General features: G+C 41.1%; 1 protein-coding gene across 1 annotated transcript; it reads right to left on the bottom strand.

Annotated features, from left to right (window-relative positions):
- Window positions 1-4,669: 4,669 nt before the first annotated feature.
- LOC147900491 (putative polygalacturonase) lies at window positions 4,670-7,400 on the bottom strand. Its single transcript, XM_087376773.1, has 6 exons — window positions 7,295-7,400; window positions 6,558-6,950; window positions 6,300-6,420; window positions 5,934-6,108; window positions 5,726-5,796; window positions 4,670-5,356 (listed from the first exon to the last, which is right to left on the bottom strand). The coding sequence occupies exons 1-6, from the start codon at window positions 7,304-7,306 to the stop codon at window positions 4,752-4,754; spliced, it is 1,377 nt and encodes a 458-aa protein (XP_087232899.1). The 5' UTR covers window positions 7,307-7,400; the 3' UTR covers window positions 4,670-4,751.
- Between the last annotated feature and the right edge of the window lie 11,845 nt (window positions 7,401-19,245).

Genomic DNA, 19,245 nt, shown 5'->3' with positions numbered 1-19,245 from the left:
TAGATAATTGCCGTGTCAAAAATGTGTGTGTTGATGGGGGAGCTGCATGTAATATCATGGTGCCCCGAATCATGAAGAAATTGAATTTGAAATGTACAAGGCGTTCCTCCACTCGAATCAAGGTAGCAGATGGTCGACGACTCGCCACCATGGGAGTCATTGAGGATTTGCCCATCACTGTCAACGGGTTGACCACCACTGTCAATTTCTATGTAGTGGATATTGAGGATACAGGTAGAAGTTACCCAGCCATACTCGGGAGACCATGGTTGAGAAAAAGTGATGCAGTCAGCTATTGGAAGACAGGACACATGTCTTTTGGTGCTTCGAAGGAGAAGATCCCAGTGCAACCTGGTGCCATGGAACCGGAAGAAGAAGAGGAGCATGACAGTGATACTCTCTCATCCTCAGTGGCTGAGTCCATGGAAGAATCAGACGGGGGGGAGGAATTCTCAGAGGAGGAAGTTTACATGATGGGGGTGTCTCCAACCCTGCCACCTGCAGAAAAGATAACAGCTAGTCCTCAACAGCTCGAATCAATGCTTTCTCCAGACCTCACTCCAGGTGAGAAAGATGAGTTTCTTGAAATGTTCAAAGATTTCCCTGACCTCTTTGCAACTAGCTACCACCACCTTCGCCATGTGACTACCATAGAGCACAAGATAGAGCTGAAGCCTGATGCAAAGCCTGTGGCTCAGAAGTATCGGAGATTAGGGCCCCTGCAGACCGATGCTTTGCGCTCAGAGTTGCAGAAGCTTGTAAATGCTGGGTTTATTGTTCCGGTTCACAATACTGAATGGGTTTCACGAGTGGTAGTCATCCCAAGAAAAACAACAAGTGGCGGGTCTACATCGACTATAAGAAACTCAATGCTGCCACCAAGAGGGATCATCATCCCCTACCCTTTCAAGACCTCATTCTTGAGAAGGTAAGTGGTCATGAGATGTATACTTTCTGTGATGGTTACTCTGGGTTTTATCAAATCAGAATTGCCGAGGAAGATGTGCTTAAAACCACATTTGGGGGACATTTGCATTCAAAGTAATGCCATTTGGCCTCACCAATGCTCCTGCCACCTTTCAAAGATTTATGCAGATGGTGTTTGCTCCTTATTTGGGGGATTTCTTGGAGGTGTTTTTAGATGATTTCTGTATATTCTCATCACGTAAGGAGCACATCATGAAGGTTAGATTGGCCTTCCAAAGGGTCAATGATGCAAATGGCAGTCTCAACCCTGAGAAATGCACCATTGGAGCCACTCAAGGGAGGTTATTGGGACATGTTGTCTCATCCGAGGGCATCAAGCCTGACCCCGAGAAGGTAGAAGCCATCCTCAAGCTCTCCCCACCTACAACCAAACGTCAGGTACGCTCATTTGTCAATCTAGCAGGATACTATCGCCGCTTCATTGATCAATATGCTGCTTTGACACGGCCCATGACTATGCTATTAAAGGATGGGGTTGATTTCTCTTGGGATGAGGATTGTGATCATGGGTTTGCACAAATCAAGAATGCTCTGGCTTCAGAACCCATTCTACGCAATCCAGACTGGTCAAAGACCTTCTATATCAATCCTGGGTTTGGTGAGCACACTCTAGCAGGTATTCTTCTCCAGCAAGGGGAGGATCGGTTCATGTATCCCGTTCGATTTGCTTCTCGATAATTGCTCGACACCGAGCGACGCTATTCAGAGGCCGACAAGCATGCCTTGTCTTTGGTGTTTTGCATTGAGAAATTTAAGCATTATGTGGCTGGAAGGTCCTTCTTTATACTCGCTGACACTGGGTTTGCAAAGCAGGTTCTTCAATCACCAAATCCCATGGGCCGGTTGGCCAAATGGTTGGCAGTTCTACAAGAATATGATTTTTCTTTCAAAATTGTAAAAGGGGGTTGTTCCAACTTGAAGAATGCTTTGATTGATTTAGAGGAGTGCCTTGATGTAACCCTTGTAGCAGCCATAGAAGTTGGGGATCCTTGGTATGGTGGTATCTACAAGTTTTTGACTGCTTTCTCCTTTCCTTCAGAAAGTACTAGCTATGAGAGAAAGAAGATCCGCAGAGATAGTAGGCGCTACACCCTCCTTGATGGGGTGTTGTACCGTCAAGGCATGGATGGGGTACTCAGACGGGCCATTGATGCAGATGAAGTGCCTAAGGTATTGAAGCATTATCATGATGGATTTTGTGGAGGCCACTATGCCAGTGACTATACAGCTAAGAAGATTTTACATGCTGGATACTATTGGCCGACCTTGTTCAAGGATGTCACTTTGTATTGCAAAACCTGTGAACCATGTCAATTCTTCGGTAGGAAGGATTTGCGTCCCGGGCAACATCACCCAGTGATGTCCATCCATCCGTTTCAGAAATGGGGAATAGATTTTGTCGGGCCCTTGCCCATGACTGCCCGCAAAAAGAAGTATCTTTTGGTAGCCACTCAGTATGTCACTAAGTGGGCTGAAGCTATCGCCCTCTCTGCTGCAAATGGCAAGGCAGTTTCAAATTTCATATTTGAACGTATCTGCACAAGGTTTGGGACACCCATGGAGATAGTCTCTGACCATGGGAGTCCATTCTTAAATGAAGCCGTAGAGTTACTCATGGATCGCATGGGCATTGATCATCACACTTCTATCATCTATTATCCAGCATCCATGGGTCAAACAGAGCGGACCAATGGCCTCCTTTGTAAAACCATGGGAAAAATGGCCACAGGGAATAGAAGCCAATGGGATCAGAAGGTCACTGAAGCAGTGTGGGCTTACAACATCACTAATAAAACATCTACAGGTCACACTCCTTTTGAGTTGGTGTATGGTACTGAGGCAGTTTTACCACTAGAGATAGAGATTCCGGCCTTGAGATTGGCACAGGAACAGAGGATGACAAAAGATGAACATGTAGAGGCCAGATTGGTACAACTTGAGAAGTTAGATGAGACCCGACGCCTTGCACTACATCAAACAGAGATCCAAAAGAATCGACAAAAGGCCCGATTGGATGCTAAGATTCGCAAGGGATGGGAAAGACACTTTGCTGAGGGGGATGTTGTGCTATGCTTTGATAATAGATTGGACCACCAAATGGATAAGAAGTTTCTGCCACTGTGGGCTGGTCCATACAAAGTCATCAAAGAACGAAGCAATGGGTCTGTACAAGTTCAGGAGCTGCATGAACCATATGGCAAGAAGGTGATCAACAAGCGTTACCTCAAGCCTTTCTTTGTGCGTGATGGTCCCAGGCATGGAAATGTTGTGCATTCCCTGCCTGGGGGGGGGAACTATTATGGATAAAATTGTCTAAGGAAAAAGGCATTAATATGTATGTGTGTTTGTATATGTGGCAATAGTATAATAAAATATGGTGTGCATAGGGCCCAAGGTTCAGGTGGCAGGGCATGACCATGTGCCACCCTTCCATGTAAGAGGACCCATAAGGTGTGTTGTACATAATCCATGATAGTAATATTATAAAATGCAAGGTGGCATGGCTCCTCCATGTGCCACCCCTCCACCTAGGCTGCATTTAGTGAGATATGGCTCAAAGTCCATGGGAGAAGCAATATAAAATAGGTGGAGATGGCTATTATATTGAGTTATTCCCTCCATATGGGATAGGCCCATGTGGGGGAGGTATAGAAGGACCAAGAGAGCTAGTTAAATAATGGGGAAAGTAGGATGAGGTGGCAAGATTCCTTGTGCCAACCCTCCACTTGTCCTCCTAGAGGTTTGAACATATTATAAAATTGGAAAGAGACCAAGGGAGTATCATGGACTTGAGATATGGGGCTTGATTTATGTGGAAAATTGAGGCAAAGGGTTGTCGCACACAATTGAGAGTGCGTAACCACCTAGCCCACATGGGAGACTTTTCCACACACACCATGCATGTGGGAGGATACATTAATGAGGAGAGACCCCCTCTTTTGGCTATAAAAGGAAGGGGCTATTCCTTGATGAGACGCGCTCATTCTTGTAAAGCCACCTAGCTAGTATTTTGATATTTCCCTCTCATCCCTTCTTTCAAATAAAGTATGGTTCTCTTCCCTTGATGTCTACATCTCCACATTCCTCCTCCTATCATGTACATGCTTCTCTTCCCCCTCTTCCTTTCCCCTTGTGTCATAGTCTCCCTTTTCCTTCCCTCCACTTCTAATTCCTTTTTCACCCCTATGACATCCCTTCGCCCTCTTGATCTCCTTTTCTCTATGGCCTTTGAGCGTCGCCATACTTAGCCTCTAGCCTCTGGCCTCGATTACTTTTCCGACTAAAAATAGTCAATCAAGGTTTAACATGTGATACATGAGGCGTAGGAATAAATCAAGGGTTAACATGTGATATATGAAGCTATAGGAAAGTTAGGTGACATGATCGTAGTAAGTAATGTTGAATGCGGTCTACCGTAAAATTTGCATGACACAAATTTCTCATGTGACACCAATGACATTTATCCATCAGTGAGCAAGACTTCCTTGATAGAAAGGATTTGTTATGAAATCGTCCTAAATGATGCTCACACAATGATATTTACATTGCAAAAAGTGCCAGAGTAATCTATTCTACTTGCAACCAAAAAAGAATTAGTCAGTACTTTAAGCCTTGAGGGTTCCTTGAGCAAAGCAAATGTATCAGGGCTTGTGATAAATAGGTTTTTTATGCATGTAAGATCTCCCAAACTTGTACAAGGTAAATGTTTACAGACAAAGACTCTATGAAGCCCACTGAAGGAATAGATAGAGAGGCTTCTTGCTTTAATTCTGCAATTCATGGCATGGTTTAGGATGTACAGACTGTGAATACCCTTGTACATATGAGCAATTCCAAATAAGATTCGAAGAAATAACATAGAGTGTGATATTTTTAAGGCGAATATCCTTAAAGGGGGACCCTGCTAGCCCTTCAAAGTCGCCTGCTAAGGTCATATTATCTCCTACAACATTTTTAATAAATATCCTCTCCACACGAGGAATGGCGTCGGGATTGTATCTGTCATCAGGATGGCTACCATAGTTTCCCGTAAATTCAATTGCAGCCTTCACATTCTTCACCTTGATGTTTGAGATAAACACATCTCGAACATAGCCACCCCTCCCTTGCGCAGTCTTGACTCTTATACCATACCCCGCATGGTGCACTACCATGTCATCCACATAGATATCTGAGATTCCACCTGACATTTCACTACCCAAACCAATTCCCGAACTTGCTCTTGTACCCCCAGAGATGCGACGAATGAAAATGTGTTTACTTGGGCGGTTATAAGCAATGCCATATTCGTCCCAGCCACTCTTGATTGAGATTAAATCATCTCCATTGTTGATGAAGCAGTCCTCGATACACACATCAGAACTTGAATCTGGAAAAGAGAGTTAACTGCAATAACTAACAAGAAAGAGTAGCAGCCAGCTCTTTTAACAAAGAATGGGTGAGCAGTGTGACCGAATCTATATCTCGGATGAAATTTTTGAGATAGAAATGCCTTAAAGGAACCATATGGCCACATCTACACATTTTACTAGTACTTCATGTCCAATTTTAAGAAACCAGGAAAGCCGGCCTTTATTGATCTGGAAGACCGTATACTAAAGCGTATAAGAGATGCATCATATCGGTATTTCCCAAACCCAGGTCTCGTGTTAGCACTCTCATAAACATGCACCTAATTATCATGTAATGAGTTTGTTGAACGATTGCAAGTTGGGAGTTGAAGGTTCAGTTGATATACCGGGATCAATTCCATCGGTGTTGGGTGATTCGATTGGAGCGAGGATAGTGAGATTTTGAATGAGCACGTCCCTGCAGCCCAATCAAACATACTTCACTTATGTTGCAGAGCCTTCATGATAACTGATATATGACGGCTCCCCAATGCCTATACACCCAGCGCCATCGTAGCAACTCGGACTTTAATCGGAAGGGAGTGACAGACAAACCTGCAATACACGGGATGGATGTTCCAGAATGGAGAGTCTTTGAATGTCAAGTTTGAGATAACGATATTCTTGGAATCGATCAACTCAACCAAGGAGCCACGAGTATAGTCCAGCCTATTCTCGCGATATAACTGCCACCAGAATGCCCCTTGACCATCGACTGTCCCATTGTCACCTGAAAAGAAAACCACAACCTCTGATCAGCAATCCGACTCTCCGAGCTAGCACCTGCACAGATTCGTAATCTACATAATGAGACTTCACGAAGCTGCCAGCTGCAGTGCCGTGCTTAATTCAGGTCGACATGCTAGAACTGGTCTTTGTCCAATATGTTAACTCACCGTGCCTTTCCAGCTACCTCATTACCTGTAATAACAACGTCTGTGAGATTTTGGCCGTGAATAAGGCTGGTATGCCTGCCACCAGGCAGTTCTCTTCCTCTTCCATATGACGGCAGTGGGTCGATTACTGGCCATTGTTTTGGGTCCTGCACGTTTTGAGAAGCGTGATACACCATCAGTCTCACGAAAAGTATAGAAGGTGCAAAAGGACGGACACTCTGCCTCCTCCTGTTACCCGGATATGCAATGGGAATTTCTAATATCGTTTCAGGTCGGTGACTACCTGCGATCCAAGTATGACCGCATCTTTGTCCAGAAACAAAGTGAGATGGCTCGTTAAATTGAAGCTTCCCGTGAGCCAGCTCCCAGCCGGAACGTAGAGCTGGGCTCCTCCTTTGTCCGCGAAAGATTTAAGAGAGAAAATGGCATTCTGAAACGCATCAGTATTCAGAGTCACACCGTCACCTACAGCTCCAAATTCAGTTATGGTGACGCTATGCAGTCTAGGTGATGGACTCCGCAGATGCGCACATTCTTCCTTCTGATCTGCCATCTGGATGAAGGCATTGTGTTTGTGAGCGTGTTTCGACTTTTCGGCAGCAACAGAAAACGTGCCATGAGTGATCCCTTGTAGAAGTTGAGAAAGGAAAGCAAGAGTTAACACACCTTGCAACACCTGCAGAGCAAGAATCGAAGCGTAATCAGGCTGAGGCGAGAGAGAAAGAGTTGACGTCTAGAAGAGACTTAACGCTCACTCTATGGAACACAAAAGCGTGCTGCATTCTACACTAGCAAACACAAGTAGCAATTTCTTCGAAAGAACGCGACGACCGCGTGGGCAGCCCAAAACTTCAGTGCGAGTTTGCTCAAGTCTCCAAGCTGGGAGCGACGATAAGTGCTAGCGTCCACGAGGTGCTCGCAAGGGGAGCAAGGTTGGTGATGGAGAGAAGAAGCATAGGGAGAAGGCATGGGAAGCATGATACAAAAACCAGATAGGAAGAGAAGGTGAGGGGGACTTACGGTGATGGTCATGGGAGGAGGAAGGAGAGCACGAAGAGCGGAGAGAGGGAGAGACAATCACACGATATGTGTGTGTGTGTGTGTGAGAGAGAGAGAGAGGGAGAGAGATTGCCTGCTAGTCAAAGAGTTGGATTGCTTGGGTTTCAGCCTAGCTTACTGCCCATGGGATAGAATATGATGTATGCAAACGTCGGAGCAGCCGGAGGGATGCAAACAGGTATGCCTAATGCAGCAATAGGTAGCCTTGGTTTGGAAAATATGCAAAATATGGGTGCTAGTTTGAATAATACAGCTCTTCCCAATGCGGTAGTGTGGGAGATAGAGTGGTGTTGTACCTTTTGCCCAGGCACCTGTATATGATAATTTGGCACCTCAAGGGAAGAAGAAGGACTTTAAAGAGGTTGGTGCAGCAGTAAAATTTGAGACATTCAGTGGGGTGCAGGATAAACTTAAGGCCTTGACCTTTTTGCAGTAGTTTGATGCAGCCTACACAGGATGGAATTTCACAGTCATCCAAAATATGCCGGGTTGCAAGTTTTCTAAAGGGGAATGCACTTCAGTGGTGGATCACTATGCTTATGCAAAACACCGCACCAAACACGTGGGTAGGTTTCAAACAGGTGTTTTCAGCAGAGCTGCATGGCATACCACGACTTTTGAGGTGGATATCATGACTGCTTGGCATGAGCTGAATTCCAATAATTGCCGTAATTTAGAGGAGTATAACATCACGTTTTGGGCAGCGTTGTTGCCTATTAGCTCTTATCGGATTGTTCCTTTTGCTGAGAAGGTTGAGAAATATTACTGCGGGCTGCCTAAGGAGTTGAGAGACTACTGCACGAAGACTAAAGTCTCCAATATGTCTCAGCTTATCGAGAATGCTAGCATGGCATATGCTTTGATGCAAGGGAGGACTTTGAAGAGATCTAGTAGCTAGCTAGGAACGGAATGGAAATGTGGAAAGCATAATGAAAAGCAAAATGGAAAGGAAAATGAAAGAGCAAGTGGTAGGCAATGATAGCCAAAATACTCAGATGTAGATAGGAACGGAATGGAAATGTGGAAAGCATAATGAAAAGCAAAATGGAAAGGAAAATGAAAGAACAAGTGCTAGGCAATGATAACCAAAATACTCACATGTAGATAGCTTGATGTTGACTAATATCGAAAGACTCAAGACAAGTACAATACTATATAGTGTGACACTAGACTCTAGAAAGCCATAGTGTATATGGGATAACTTCCAATATGACACGTGGCTTGTCTAAGACTCACTAGACTATAAAACACCCCCTAGACACCTAGTACACTCATTTTTGACTCACTTTGGCTTCATATTCCAACACCCCCATGAAGGCAAGGTGAGAGACTACTGGAATGGAACCAAGAACAAAACATGACAATGACGGTCATCAGAACTATGCATGCTGGTCTAGAACTAGACATGGTTCCCACACAATCTCAGAGGCAAGTGAGCATGGCTCAGAGGCTAGTGAGTATAACATAGAAATCTCATCTAGCATGGCTCACAGGCTCATCATGCATGGATGCGTGACTAACTCAAAGGTCTAGGAGACCAATGTACCAACATCCTGGAACTCTCAAGCCAAGCCTGATAAACAAATAGACCTATCAAAGCTAATACATATGGCTCCCATAGTACATCCCCCCTTGGCTTCATAACAGGACATGTTAGGAAGCCACACACCAAAAAAATAGGAAAACCAATACATCTTTTTAGGAGGACTATCCAAGGCAGAGAACCTTTAGACTCAATGAAAACCAAACACTCAATACATATCATTTTAGGGGGACTACCCAAGATAGAGGACCCCAAAATACATCAAGCATGTAGTAATAAATAAAAATATCTCTTTGTAAAAGAGATGTCCTCCAAGTAGCTAATGCATATGTGTGCACATCCCTGCGAGTCGATGACGATGTCAATGAAGCGCTAGGCAGGAATGCCCCAAAATATGTGTCGGTGAAGTCCATGGGTAGCTACATGGAGCAATTACATGATGACTCTCAAAATGCAGGAAGAAGAGTCACCAATGTCGAAGTAGAAGCATTAGGTACCATGACCAATCGAAAAGTCAATCAATGCGAAGTACCTCAGGCACCGATCAAATAAGCAATGTTGAAGAAGTCACTTGTTGATGTAGAGTGGTCTACATCAAGCTCGATGTAATACACTAATCAGAAAGATCATTGTAGTGGAGTGTGTCGGAGTAGTATCGGAGAACTCACATTTAGCTCGGGAAGTCTTCACCAAAAATTGAAGTAGTCATGTGAAGGAGTCACGGCAATGTAATGTCAAGAGCTCACATCAAGTGATGGGCAGAGAAGATAGAAGCATCGTGGACAGCAGCTCCAACAGAATGACGGGCAGAATGCGGGCACAGACTTGCGGGCAGCAGTTCCAAGAGAATGTCGGGTAGAAGGAGCAAATGGCGGGCTGGAGCAGAGGTCAATGATGAAGAGGATAGACAGCTCCACGTTGAGCTGGTTGCATCATGCTTGGGCTGTCAAATCATTGAGCTCCAGAACAAAATTCGCGCGTAGAAACAAATTTCGTCACTTCTTGCAAGAGCTGTAACTTTTCACAGAAAACTCAGATTGCAATGATGTAAAAACAAAATTTGTAGTACTCAAGATCCTCTACAACTTTGCTGAAGACACAAAGCCGTGATTCTACTTCTAGCTTTGGATAGAAGCATCACATCGTCCGCAGGTCACAGAAAGATGTAGCTGAAGGAAGGAGAAGAGAGGTGGCAGATCATGGCGTGGAGAAGAGAGCTCCAAGAAGGAGAGAAGAGGGCAGCCTTCCAAGGAGGAGGAGTTAGAGTAGCTTCATTGGCCTCCCTTACCTCAACCTCTTGGAAGGGAAAGGGAAAAAGAGAGCAGGGCTAGGAACATGGCTCTGATACCATATGAAGAGATCTAGTAGCTAGCTAGGAACGGAATGCAAATGTGGAAAGCATAATGAAAAGCAAAATGGAAAGAAAAATGAAAGAACAAGTGCTAGGCAATGATAACCAAAATACTCACATGTAGATAGCTTGATGTTGATTGATATCGAAAGACTCAAGACAAGTACAACGCTATATAGTGTGCCACTAGACTCTAGAAAGCCATAGTGTATATGGGATACCTCCCAATATGACACGTGGCATGTCTAGGACTCACTAAACTATAAAACACCCCCTAAACACCTAGTACACTCATTTTTGACTCACTTTGGCTTCATATTCCAATAGACTTATAGGTTCAAAGGTGGACAGAGGTAGGAATCTAAGAAGGATGACACAGACAAGAAATGTGGGTTTCGATTTTCCAAAATAGAGAAGAAGGCTAATCATTAGAAGGCTGTGCTTGTAGTAGGGAGGAAACAAAACAATAAAAAGGCATCTACATATTTGAGTCCAGAGGAGTAAAAAACTCTCTATGAGGAAAATAAATGTTTTAAATGCAAGCTATGGGCATTTTTGGCCTCCAAAAAACCTGCTGACACGTTTCATATGCAAATCCATTGCATTTTTTGGCATAGCAATCCACTACCATTTTAGGAATAGGGTTAATTTCATAAAAGGTTGTAAGGACCAGGGATTTGCGATGGAATTAAAATAGGCATTTTAAATCGGAGGATTAAAATGTTTTAAATGTTTTTTGACCCCCCCTGGAGTGGTTTAAATTGGTCCTACCATGTTTTTTAACTTGGACCGGATGCAGCCAGTTACCATGTGGTAAAACCACTTACTGTGTGGTACAAGGGCAAGTATATCGCCCGGTATTTACCTATACCATGTGGTGATGTATATACTACATAGTCTACTTCATGTATCGTATGGGTTTTTGGTACATACTAAGCTATATTGTGAACATACCGTGTGGTGCAATTTCTTATATATACTTTGTGCCGACCTCGTATTATTACATTTCCAAGAATCTAGCTCTGCTTGGAATCTTTAAAAAAACAAAGAAGGACAAGGTAAAAGGGATAAAGAAAACTTCCAAACTAATTTGTGAGTTTTTACATCCTTTTAAAAAGTGTCTAGTGTCAGTGGTGGGCTCGCTTAGGCCAGCTGATGTCTACCCACAGTACGATGCAAAATGGATAAATGCGTAGCTTTTAGTTGATGGTTTATCATTTGTGATTTGAAAGGATTATTTTTAAATAATGTTTTTAAAAAATACATTTGATGTTATTTTCACAAAAATATAAGAAATAAAGTTTTTTTTCGTAGACATTAGCTTTTAATATTTAGTGAAATCTCACATTTTTTGGTATATTACTAGCTATATAGCCTATAGGTTACAAAAAACTAGTAAAAAATATATACGAGATTGAATGTAAGTATCTATGTGCTAGTGGAGAGCCCGCGTATGCCGACTTGTAACTACTCACATATGGATACAGAATACCTTTGAACCATGTGCTACTGGGTGGTCCACATATGCTAACCGGTAACTACTCGCACATGGATGTGAAATTGGAAATGATATATTATAGTTTATATGTACTTATTAGGAAGATGAAAATACTTGGCTTTCGTCAGTTGTGGCTCACATTCGCCAGCTGATACCAACCCGTTGAAAGTCTAGCCGGTTGTGTAGCTCGCAATTGCCAGTTCTGGAAACCAACTAATTCTTTTAAAGTCCTTTCTATGCTCCTTTGCAATATCTTGTGCCATTCCCAATCAATTATTCCAACATAACATGTTCCATTTAAGTTAAATTCAAGAAAGAGGTTTGTGAGGGTACAAGTTTGTGTGGAACCATTCAACATGATGCAATTGTGCCAGACGAGAGCTAGGAGAGCATGGATAAGATGATGAATATTGGCACAAAAAAAGTTAATTCTCTGTAGCACATCTCTTGATCCTCTCAGTTTACCATCTAGTCTTCCTTCTTTCTATAGCCAAGTTCTCTGCACATCTCTTCAAGCTTGCATCAACATAACGCTTTAAGGACGCTTCATTAACTGGAAGCTAGGGGGAAATTTTTGGGACAGGCTTCGACTATTGAAGTATGATGTGATGCTCTAGAGGGTGAAGCATCTCTTATGAGGTAGACTTTCATCAAGCTCCTGATGATTGGGAAGCCCTTCTTGGTAGAAAATGGGAGGGCCGCCATGTCCCCTAAGGGTGTTCTTGAGGAGATGTTGTTGTAATAAAAGCTTCCAAGTCTCTAAATGTGGAGCAATTACTCATACAGTCAACTTGTTCAAACAGTCTAACAAGTCTCCCTCCGATTGGGCAATAATAATTCTTTGCCAAGCCCCACCCAGGCTTTAGTGTTCCGTGTGCCATCAGAATCTACCCATAGAAAGTTATAGACCAATCATAAAATCTGTCGCATGCATCTTCTGTGAAAGCACTAAAAAGATGTACTCAGCCATAGCTAAGAAGACTTGGCTCACTACAAGGGGCTTTTTTGGCATCCTAAAGTCCACCTATACTTTCTTGTAACTATTGCATGACCAATAAATGACCCAACGTGTGAAATTTGGAGCTCAACCCCATAAATTAGATTTGACATTTAATTCCACAAACTAAGGTTTGAAAAAAAAGTATTGTGCAATGTCGAGAAAACGTGACATAAAAATAAATTGCACACAATGTTGAAAACATTTTGATTTATTTCATTTGAAATATTCTTTGTACAATGTCATGTGGGAAGGTAGTAATAAGTCTACTACATCATCTAAACATGTGTATGCTTAGTGGCATGTGGGCAATCTAAGATATGTGGCTTGTGAGGGCTGCCTTCCAAGGTCTTATCAACAAATCTTTGCATCAGTGCATCCTTGGACCCCTCTCTCTCTCTCTCTCTCTCTCTCTCTCTCTCTCTCTCTCTCTCTCTCTCTCTCTCTCTCTCTCTCCACTCGTCAATTACGGCAAGGTGAACAAGGCTAGCAATTGCATGCAACACACCTAGCACTTCTTAACAACATAAACAAAAAAAGAAAAGATCATACATGTCAGTCAAGGCAAGGTGACCAGGGCCGGCACACCCAGTCCTAATTTCCAATCCTGACTTATAGAAAAAAATAAAATGAAGTCAGAAGCTCATTGAAAGTAGTCCTTAAGTGAGCCACACATCCATCCCTGACTTATAGAAAAAAATAATGAAGCTAGAAGCTCATGGAAAGTAGTCCCAAAGCAAGCAAGAAACGATGAACTATGGACAAGATACCATAAGGGTGGTGGATTCCCCTTTTATAGACTCAAAATACCGTGGGATATTTTTTATTCACCATGTGGTAATACTGATGAATTTTCCACTTTTGGTTATAAATACCATGCAAAATTTTTAAAAAAATATTGCACCGTTTTTCCAAGATACCACCTTATGTATTTACCTATCCACACAGTAACTTGTAGGTATTGCACAGTACATACCTGATTGATTGGTTCCGGATAGTGGTTGCAAAAATAATTATTTAAAATGATTTGAGCATTTTTTACATTTTTATATTTTAAAAACATTTAAAAAAAAACCTGGCAAATTTACCTTGCAAGAGTTCCACACAAAAGAAGTGGAAGCAATAAAGTGGACTAGTAATTAAGTAGAACCAATGGGATGATATGGAAAGAGGTAAACAAGGGCAATGTAGAACCTTTGTTTAAATCTAAAGATGATAGACATGGAAGATTGAAGACTTCATGCTGCACCAACGAAGATATGTGGTGAGATAATTTTGGTAGAGATGAATGGATGACTGCCATATCATGTGATCTTTAGCTTTTCTTCTATAAGCAAATATATATGCAATTCATGAGAGGAAAAATTATGGATTTTTCTTATCATAAGTCAAATGTGAGTGGAACGAGAGAGGAAAAGGAGACAGGAAATATTTGTGAAGCTTTTATCACCCATGATACATTATTAGAGGCTTTAACAACTAGTAATAAGGCACATAGAGGCACAACTAAGAGAGGAAATAGAAGAGGAGTTGAACAACTAGTAGAGCAAGGCACAGAGAGGCACGACTAAAAGAGGATACATCATCAGAGGCTTTAACAACTAGTAGCAAGGCACAGAGAGGCACAACTACGAGAGGAAATAGAAGAGGAGTTGAACAAGTTCTCATAGGATAGACATGATACAAATGCTTTGATCAATGGTAACCAACTTGGTCATGTCAATGCACTAGAAGCTAGGGTCGGTGCCTTGGAAGTAGCAATTCTAATGCAAATTCAATCGAATTTTTGATTGGTGAGGGATTCAAATGAAAGGCAACAAGCATTGTCGTGCAATTTCCCATGAGGTACAAAGAATATTATTGTTAGATGTCCAATATTGATGGCCTATAGCATTGGTGATCATTTGACAAACACTACATTAGGTGGTTAGTGCCCAGTTTGTGCCATGCCTTTTGACATGTCTACAGGAGTGTACATGACGTGATACATCTTGTTGGCATTGCTATCATATGATTTATCTTGTTAAGAGCCTTACACTCAACATTTAGCCTATAGCATTGATGATCTTTCTCTAAAAGCTACATTAGGTGGTTGTGCCTAGTTTGTGCCATGCCTTTTGACACATCTACGAGAGTGTACATGACATCTTGCAGGAATTGCTATCATATGATTTGTCTTGTTAGGATCCTTCCACTCAATGACTTCAATCTCTTATTCCCCCATGAGTTTTTGAAATACCTGTACATAAGTCTAGGCTTGGGACATAAATACCCAGGGGTGCATTAAGAGATCCAAAAAACTAGAGAGGTGAATGTACCTTTTGATATAAATATTGATTATATTCTTGGATCCATAAGTGGAACTATGGGAGGGGATTCTTTTGTAGAAGTGATCCTCTTTCTAGTCCAAGCCACTAATCTTGTAAAACATGCTGACATCTTTCAAGTTGTATGTATTAAGATAGTCACAACAAATTTTTCAATGATATGCACTCTGAGTCATAAATTTACTCAGTGTATGATGGTTTCCATTCACTTTTATTCAATATTTTGATTATGAATTTGCACATTAAAGTAACTTGTATGCCTCATTTTTTTAAAACTTAGGTTTTGTTTCTATTAATGTATGTTTCATTTCTATTAGTGTGAAATGGTACTAGAATATCTAAAGGGGATTCCCTTTCTCACTCACTCTAGCTCATGCTTGCAGTCAACAACAAGTCTCACTAGCTTGATTGCACTTGTAAGAGGAAAATATGAAATGTTATCCCTATAAAGCACTAGAGCAATACTTATAAATGATGCATATGTTATTCAATAACACTAAATAGAAGAGATCTAAAATTGTAACATACCTACAATTCTATCTAGTTGCTCCTTCAAATAACCCTCAGTTTGATCATTATCGTTGATAACCTCCTCTTGGATTGCAGGCATGGGATAAAGACCACCACATAAATATGCATCCCAAAATTGTAACCCATGTATGTCTTCTTGAAAGCATGGGATAAAAGCCACTATATAAATAAGCATCCCAAAATTGTGACCCATGTATATCTTCTTGCTTAATTAATCCATTCTTACACCAATTCTTCAAAGTCTTCATCCTTAAGGTTGTACAATATTTTGTTATTTGTATGCAAATACACCAATTTCTCTACTCTATCTAACCAAAGTTGATTATGAGTGGTGCTATGAATATATTTATACATGACTCCAACTATGCTAAGTACTTGAATTGGTCATAGTTTGAGCAAGATTTTTTATTGCAAGAGGTTGCAACTTCTCACAACTAGACCCATTTATATCCCATCACTTGTACGCAGCATGTTCCTTCGCCATTGTCCTCACATAGTTATAGTTGAAGGACCCTTATTTAATGCAAAACTTACCAAAGTCCATGCACTTATTGAAATCATGGAGGTCTAGATAATATGTATGCACTACATTGTGAGTTTTTTATTACCTCTTATACTGATGGATTTTACATGTTCCACCACCTAGGATCTAATAGCAAGCTTGTGCTATGTAGAGGAGTTTGCAACCCCCACAAACAATTTCTCAAATACTAATGCAATGTCATCCCTTTGGTTGCACTAAAGAATATTAATGCAATGTCATCTCTTTGGTTGCACTAAAGAATGCATTCCATCCTATCATGTTGAGAAAATATTGTTCACAATCCCACCATATCATGTAAGCTTTTCCCAAAGTAGGCAACTTTGTATCAAAAGATCTTAGTGCTACCATGACGGGTCAACTCACAAAAATTGTAGCTTACACTCCTTTCTAGAATCTAGTGATGTTTAAATCTCTTTCCCAAGCTAGATAATCTTGTGAGTGAATTGTCTTTGTGATAGCACCTTGATTATCTAGGATAGATTCCATTATATAGAAATGAGTACAAATCTTTCTATATATGCCAAGATTTCTCTAATGTATCATTACAAATAGCACTATTAATCTTGCATCATCCACATTTTTATTGTGCCAAGGTGTATCTAAATTTTTATACCAATTTATATTCTAAATCAAGGAGTGTGTCAAGCAACATTCATCCATCCAATCTTACAACATATTAAGGACATATCATTAATGATGGATTCCTTCACCCACTGTTGCACATTCTCATATATTGTGTCCGAAAGTGTGGTGCGCATGGCATCATAGGATGGCATGACGAAGTTCTCACCTTATCTCCCAACTAATTGCAAGTATCTATGTGAGGAAGGATCTTGAACAAGACTCAAAGCTGCTCAGAAAAATATAGTATGTTTGCAACTCAACTTGGGGGGCATTCTAAATTTCTATGTGCCTCAAGGATTCTATGACTGTTGGTTGCCTATTTTGGCTAGAATAAGAGATCCCAGGTGGAAGGAGTTGCATGATCAAGCTTCTTGGTTCTTGTTTCAAGTACTCTCCCCTATAATTCTTGCTGTGTGGAAAAAAATCACTTGGATACTCGTGGACTATGTCTATTTTCATAAATAATAGAAGACATATGCAAAACCTTAGTAGGGTAGTTATAAGCAAACACTTCTGAAGTGTGTATGGTAGTTATAAGCAACCACTTCTGAATAGTGTAATAGAAGACATATGCAACTCAACTTGGGGGGCATTCTAAATTTCTATGTGCCTCAAGGATTCTATGACTGTTGGTTGCCTATTTTGGCTAGAATAAGAGATCCCAGGTGGAAGGAGTTGCATGATCAAGATTCTTGGTTCTTGTTTCAAATACTCTCCCCTATAATTCTTGCTATGTGGAAAAATATCACTTGGATACTCATGGACTATGTCTATTTTCATAAATAATAGAAGACATATGCAAAACCTTAGTAGGGTAGTTATAAGCAAACACTTCTGGAGTGTGTATGGTAGTTATAAGCAACCACTTCTGAATAGTGTAATAGAAGACATATGCAAATGCAAAACCTTAGTAGGGTAGTTAAAAGCAAAACCGTTTTTGAAGTGTGTATGGTAGTAATTAGAACTATCATATAGATGAGATGGTCATTCTCTATTCTATGTTGTTGCTTAGAAGTTCAAAAGTTCTGAATGAGGAAGCATTTATGTCCGTAGAACTACATTTTGTTTAGCTTTGTCGATGTTTCTCCTATGATGTATTGAGTTATTTACAGTTAATGAAATGGATATCTATAAGTATTACTCATTATGATCTTTGTTTATCATGAAATTGGAATTGGAGTGTTAGTTTTCAAAAGTTCTTACTATGTTTTCAATGGTAATCTATTCATTTCAATAGGTAGTTTTCTAGATAAGTCTCTACCTATTACACTAGCAATCCTACAAATAAATTGGGCACTTTTATTGTGAGAGATGTGTGAAGAGCGCATGGCTTCTCTGTGCAAGCATTGCAGAGACAATGTGCATGCTATGACGTGTAGGAAGGTGCTTCCAAAAGAGAGTGTTCAACATCTAGATCAACAAATCTAAGTCTTGTGATGCGATGTTCAAGTGCTAAAGTCTATCCAGCAAACATCAAATGTCAAGAGTGGAAAAATTCAATCAACAATTGAAAATTTTCAATAGATGATTCGTAACTTTCAGCAGAGGATACTTGAAATTGTCAAAGGTAAAATTGTGGATTGAGTTGCATTCATTCCATTAATGAACATTGAGAATTTTGGAAGCAGTGAAGTTTTATAGAATGTTCATGGAGGCATCAATAGTGGATGTCAGATGCAGAGGAACTAGAGTCATCTCCTTATCAAATTTGTCGTCCATACTTCACCAGGGCCCAACCAAGCTCGAGGTCAAGTGCCTCTGAAGGGGTTCCAAGGGAGCCGATGCATGGTCTTGAAGAGGTTGGAGAGGAATCTAAATTTTGACAAAGCGTGAATGAAAACAAGCAAAGTTCAGAGGATGAAGATTGGGTTCTTGGCAACACAGCATCAGAGGAAGAGCCTTCCACTAGTTTGGGTGGTAGTTCCGAATACCATGATGCAGGGAATATCAGAGGCATTCAAAGTCCATGGTCTCCATTAGAAGCTTTCATTCATAAAACCTATGGTTATCATGTAGCATTTTGTCTATATGTAGGAGTCCAAAGGTAGTTGTATGACCCACTTCCACCCCAACCCCATCCAAGGAGAGTAAACCACTTGTTCTGATCAATCCTGCAGCAGTCAACATGTAGAACCCTAGAGTCCACTCTGGTAAATTTAGTGGCAAAACAAAATGAGACCCTGATAGCCATAATGGGCAATTTGAGAGCTGATGGGTAGCAAGTGGTTTTGAAGGACAGCTTGATGCTGTGGTGAAGAAGGAACAATTGGCGGCCACTTTGGTGGGCAAGCAATGAGTTTGTTCATTTAATATGGCATGAATCATTTTGTACATTATGAGTCTTTAAAGCAAGATTTTCTTGCAAGGTTTTGGCAAGAGAAAACACCAGAAGCAATTCTCAAAAAGCTTCAACAATTGAAACAAAAGGATCTATTGGTGGTAGAAGACTTCGCCCAGAAGTTCTGCAATTTGAACCAGAGGCTAGCCACCCCTTAGA

The sequence above is a fragment of the Dipteris shenzhenensis genome, chromosome 7 (assembly GCF_047967505.1).
Source record: "Dipteris shenzhenensis isolate YYH24624 ecotype China chromosome 7, Dip_SZ_1.0, whole genome shotgun sequence".
Taxonomy (NCBI): domain Eukaryota; kingdom Viridiplantae; phylum Streptophyta; class Polypodiopsida; order Gleicheniales; family Dipteridaceae; genus Dipteris; species Dipteris shenzhenensis.
The sequence above is the reverse complement of the archived record's forward strand: the minus strand, read 5'-3'. Positions and strand labels throughout refer to the sequence as shown.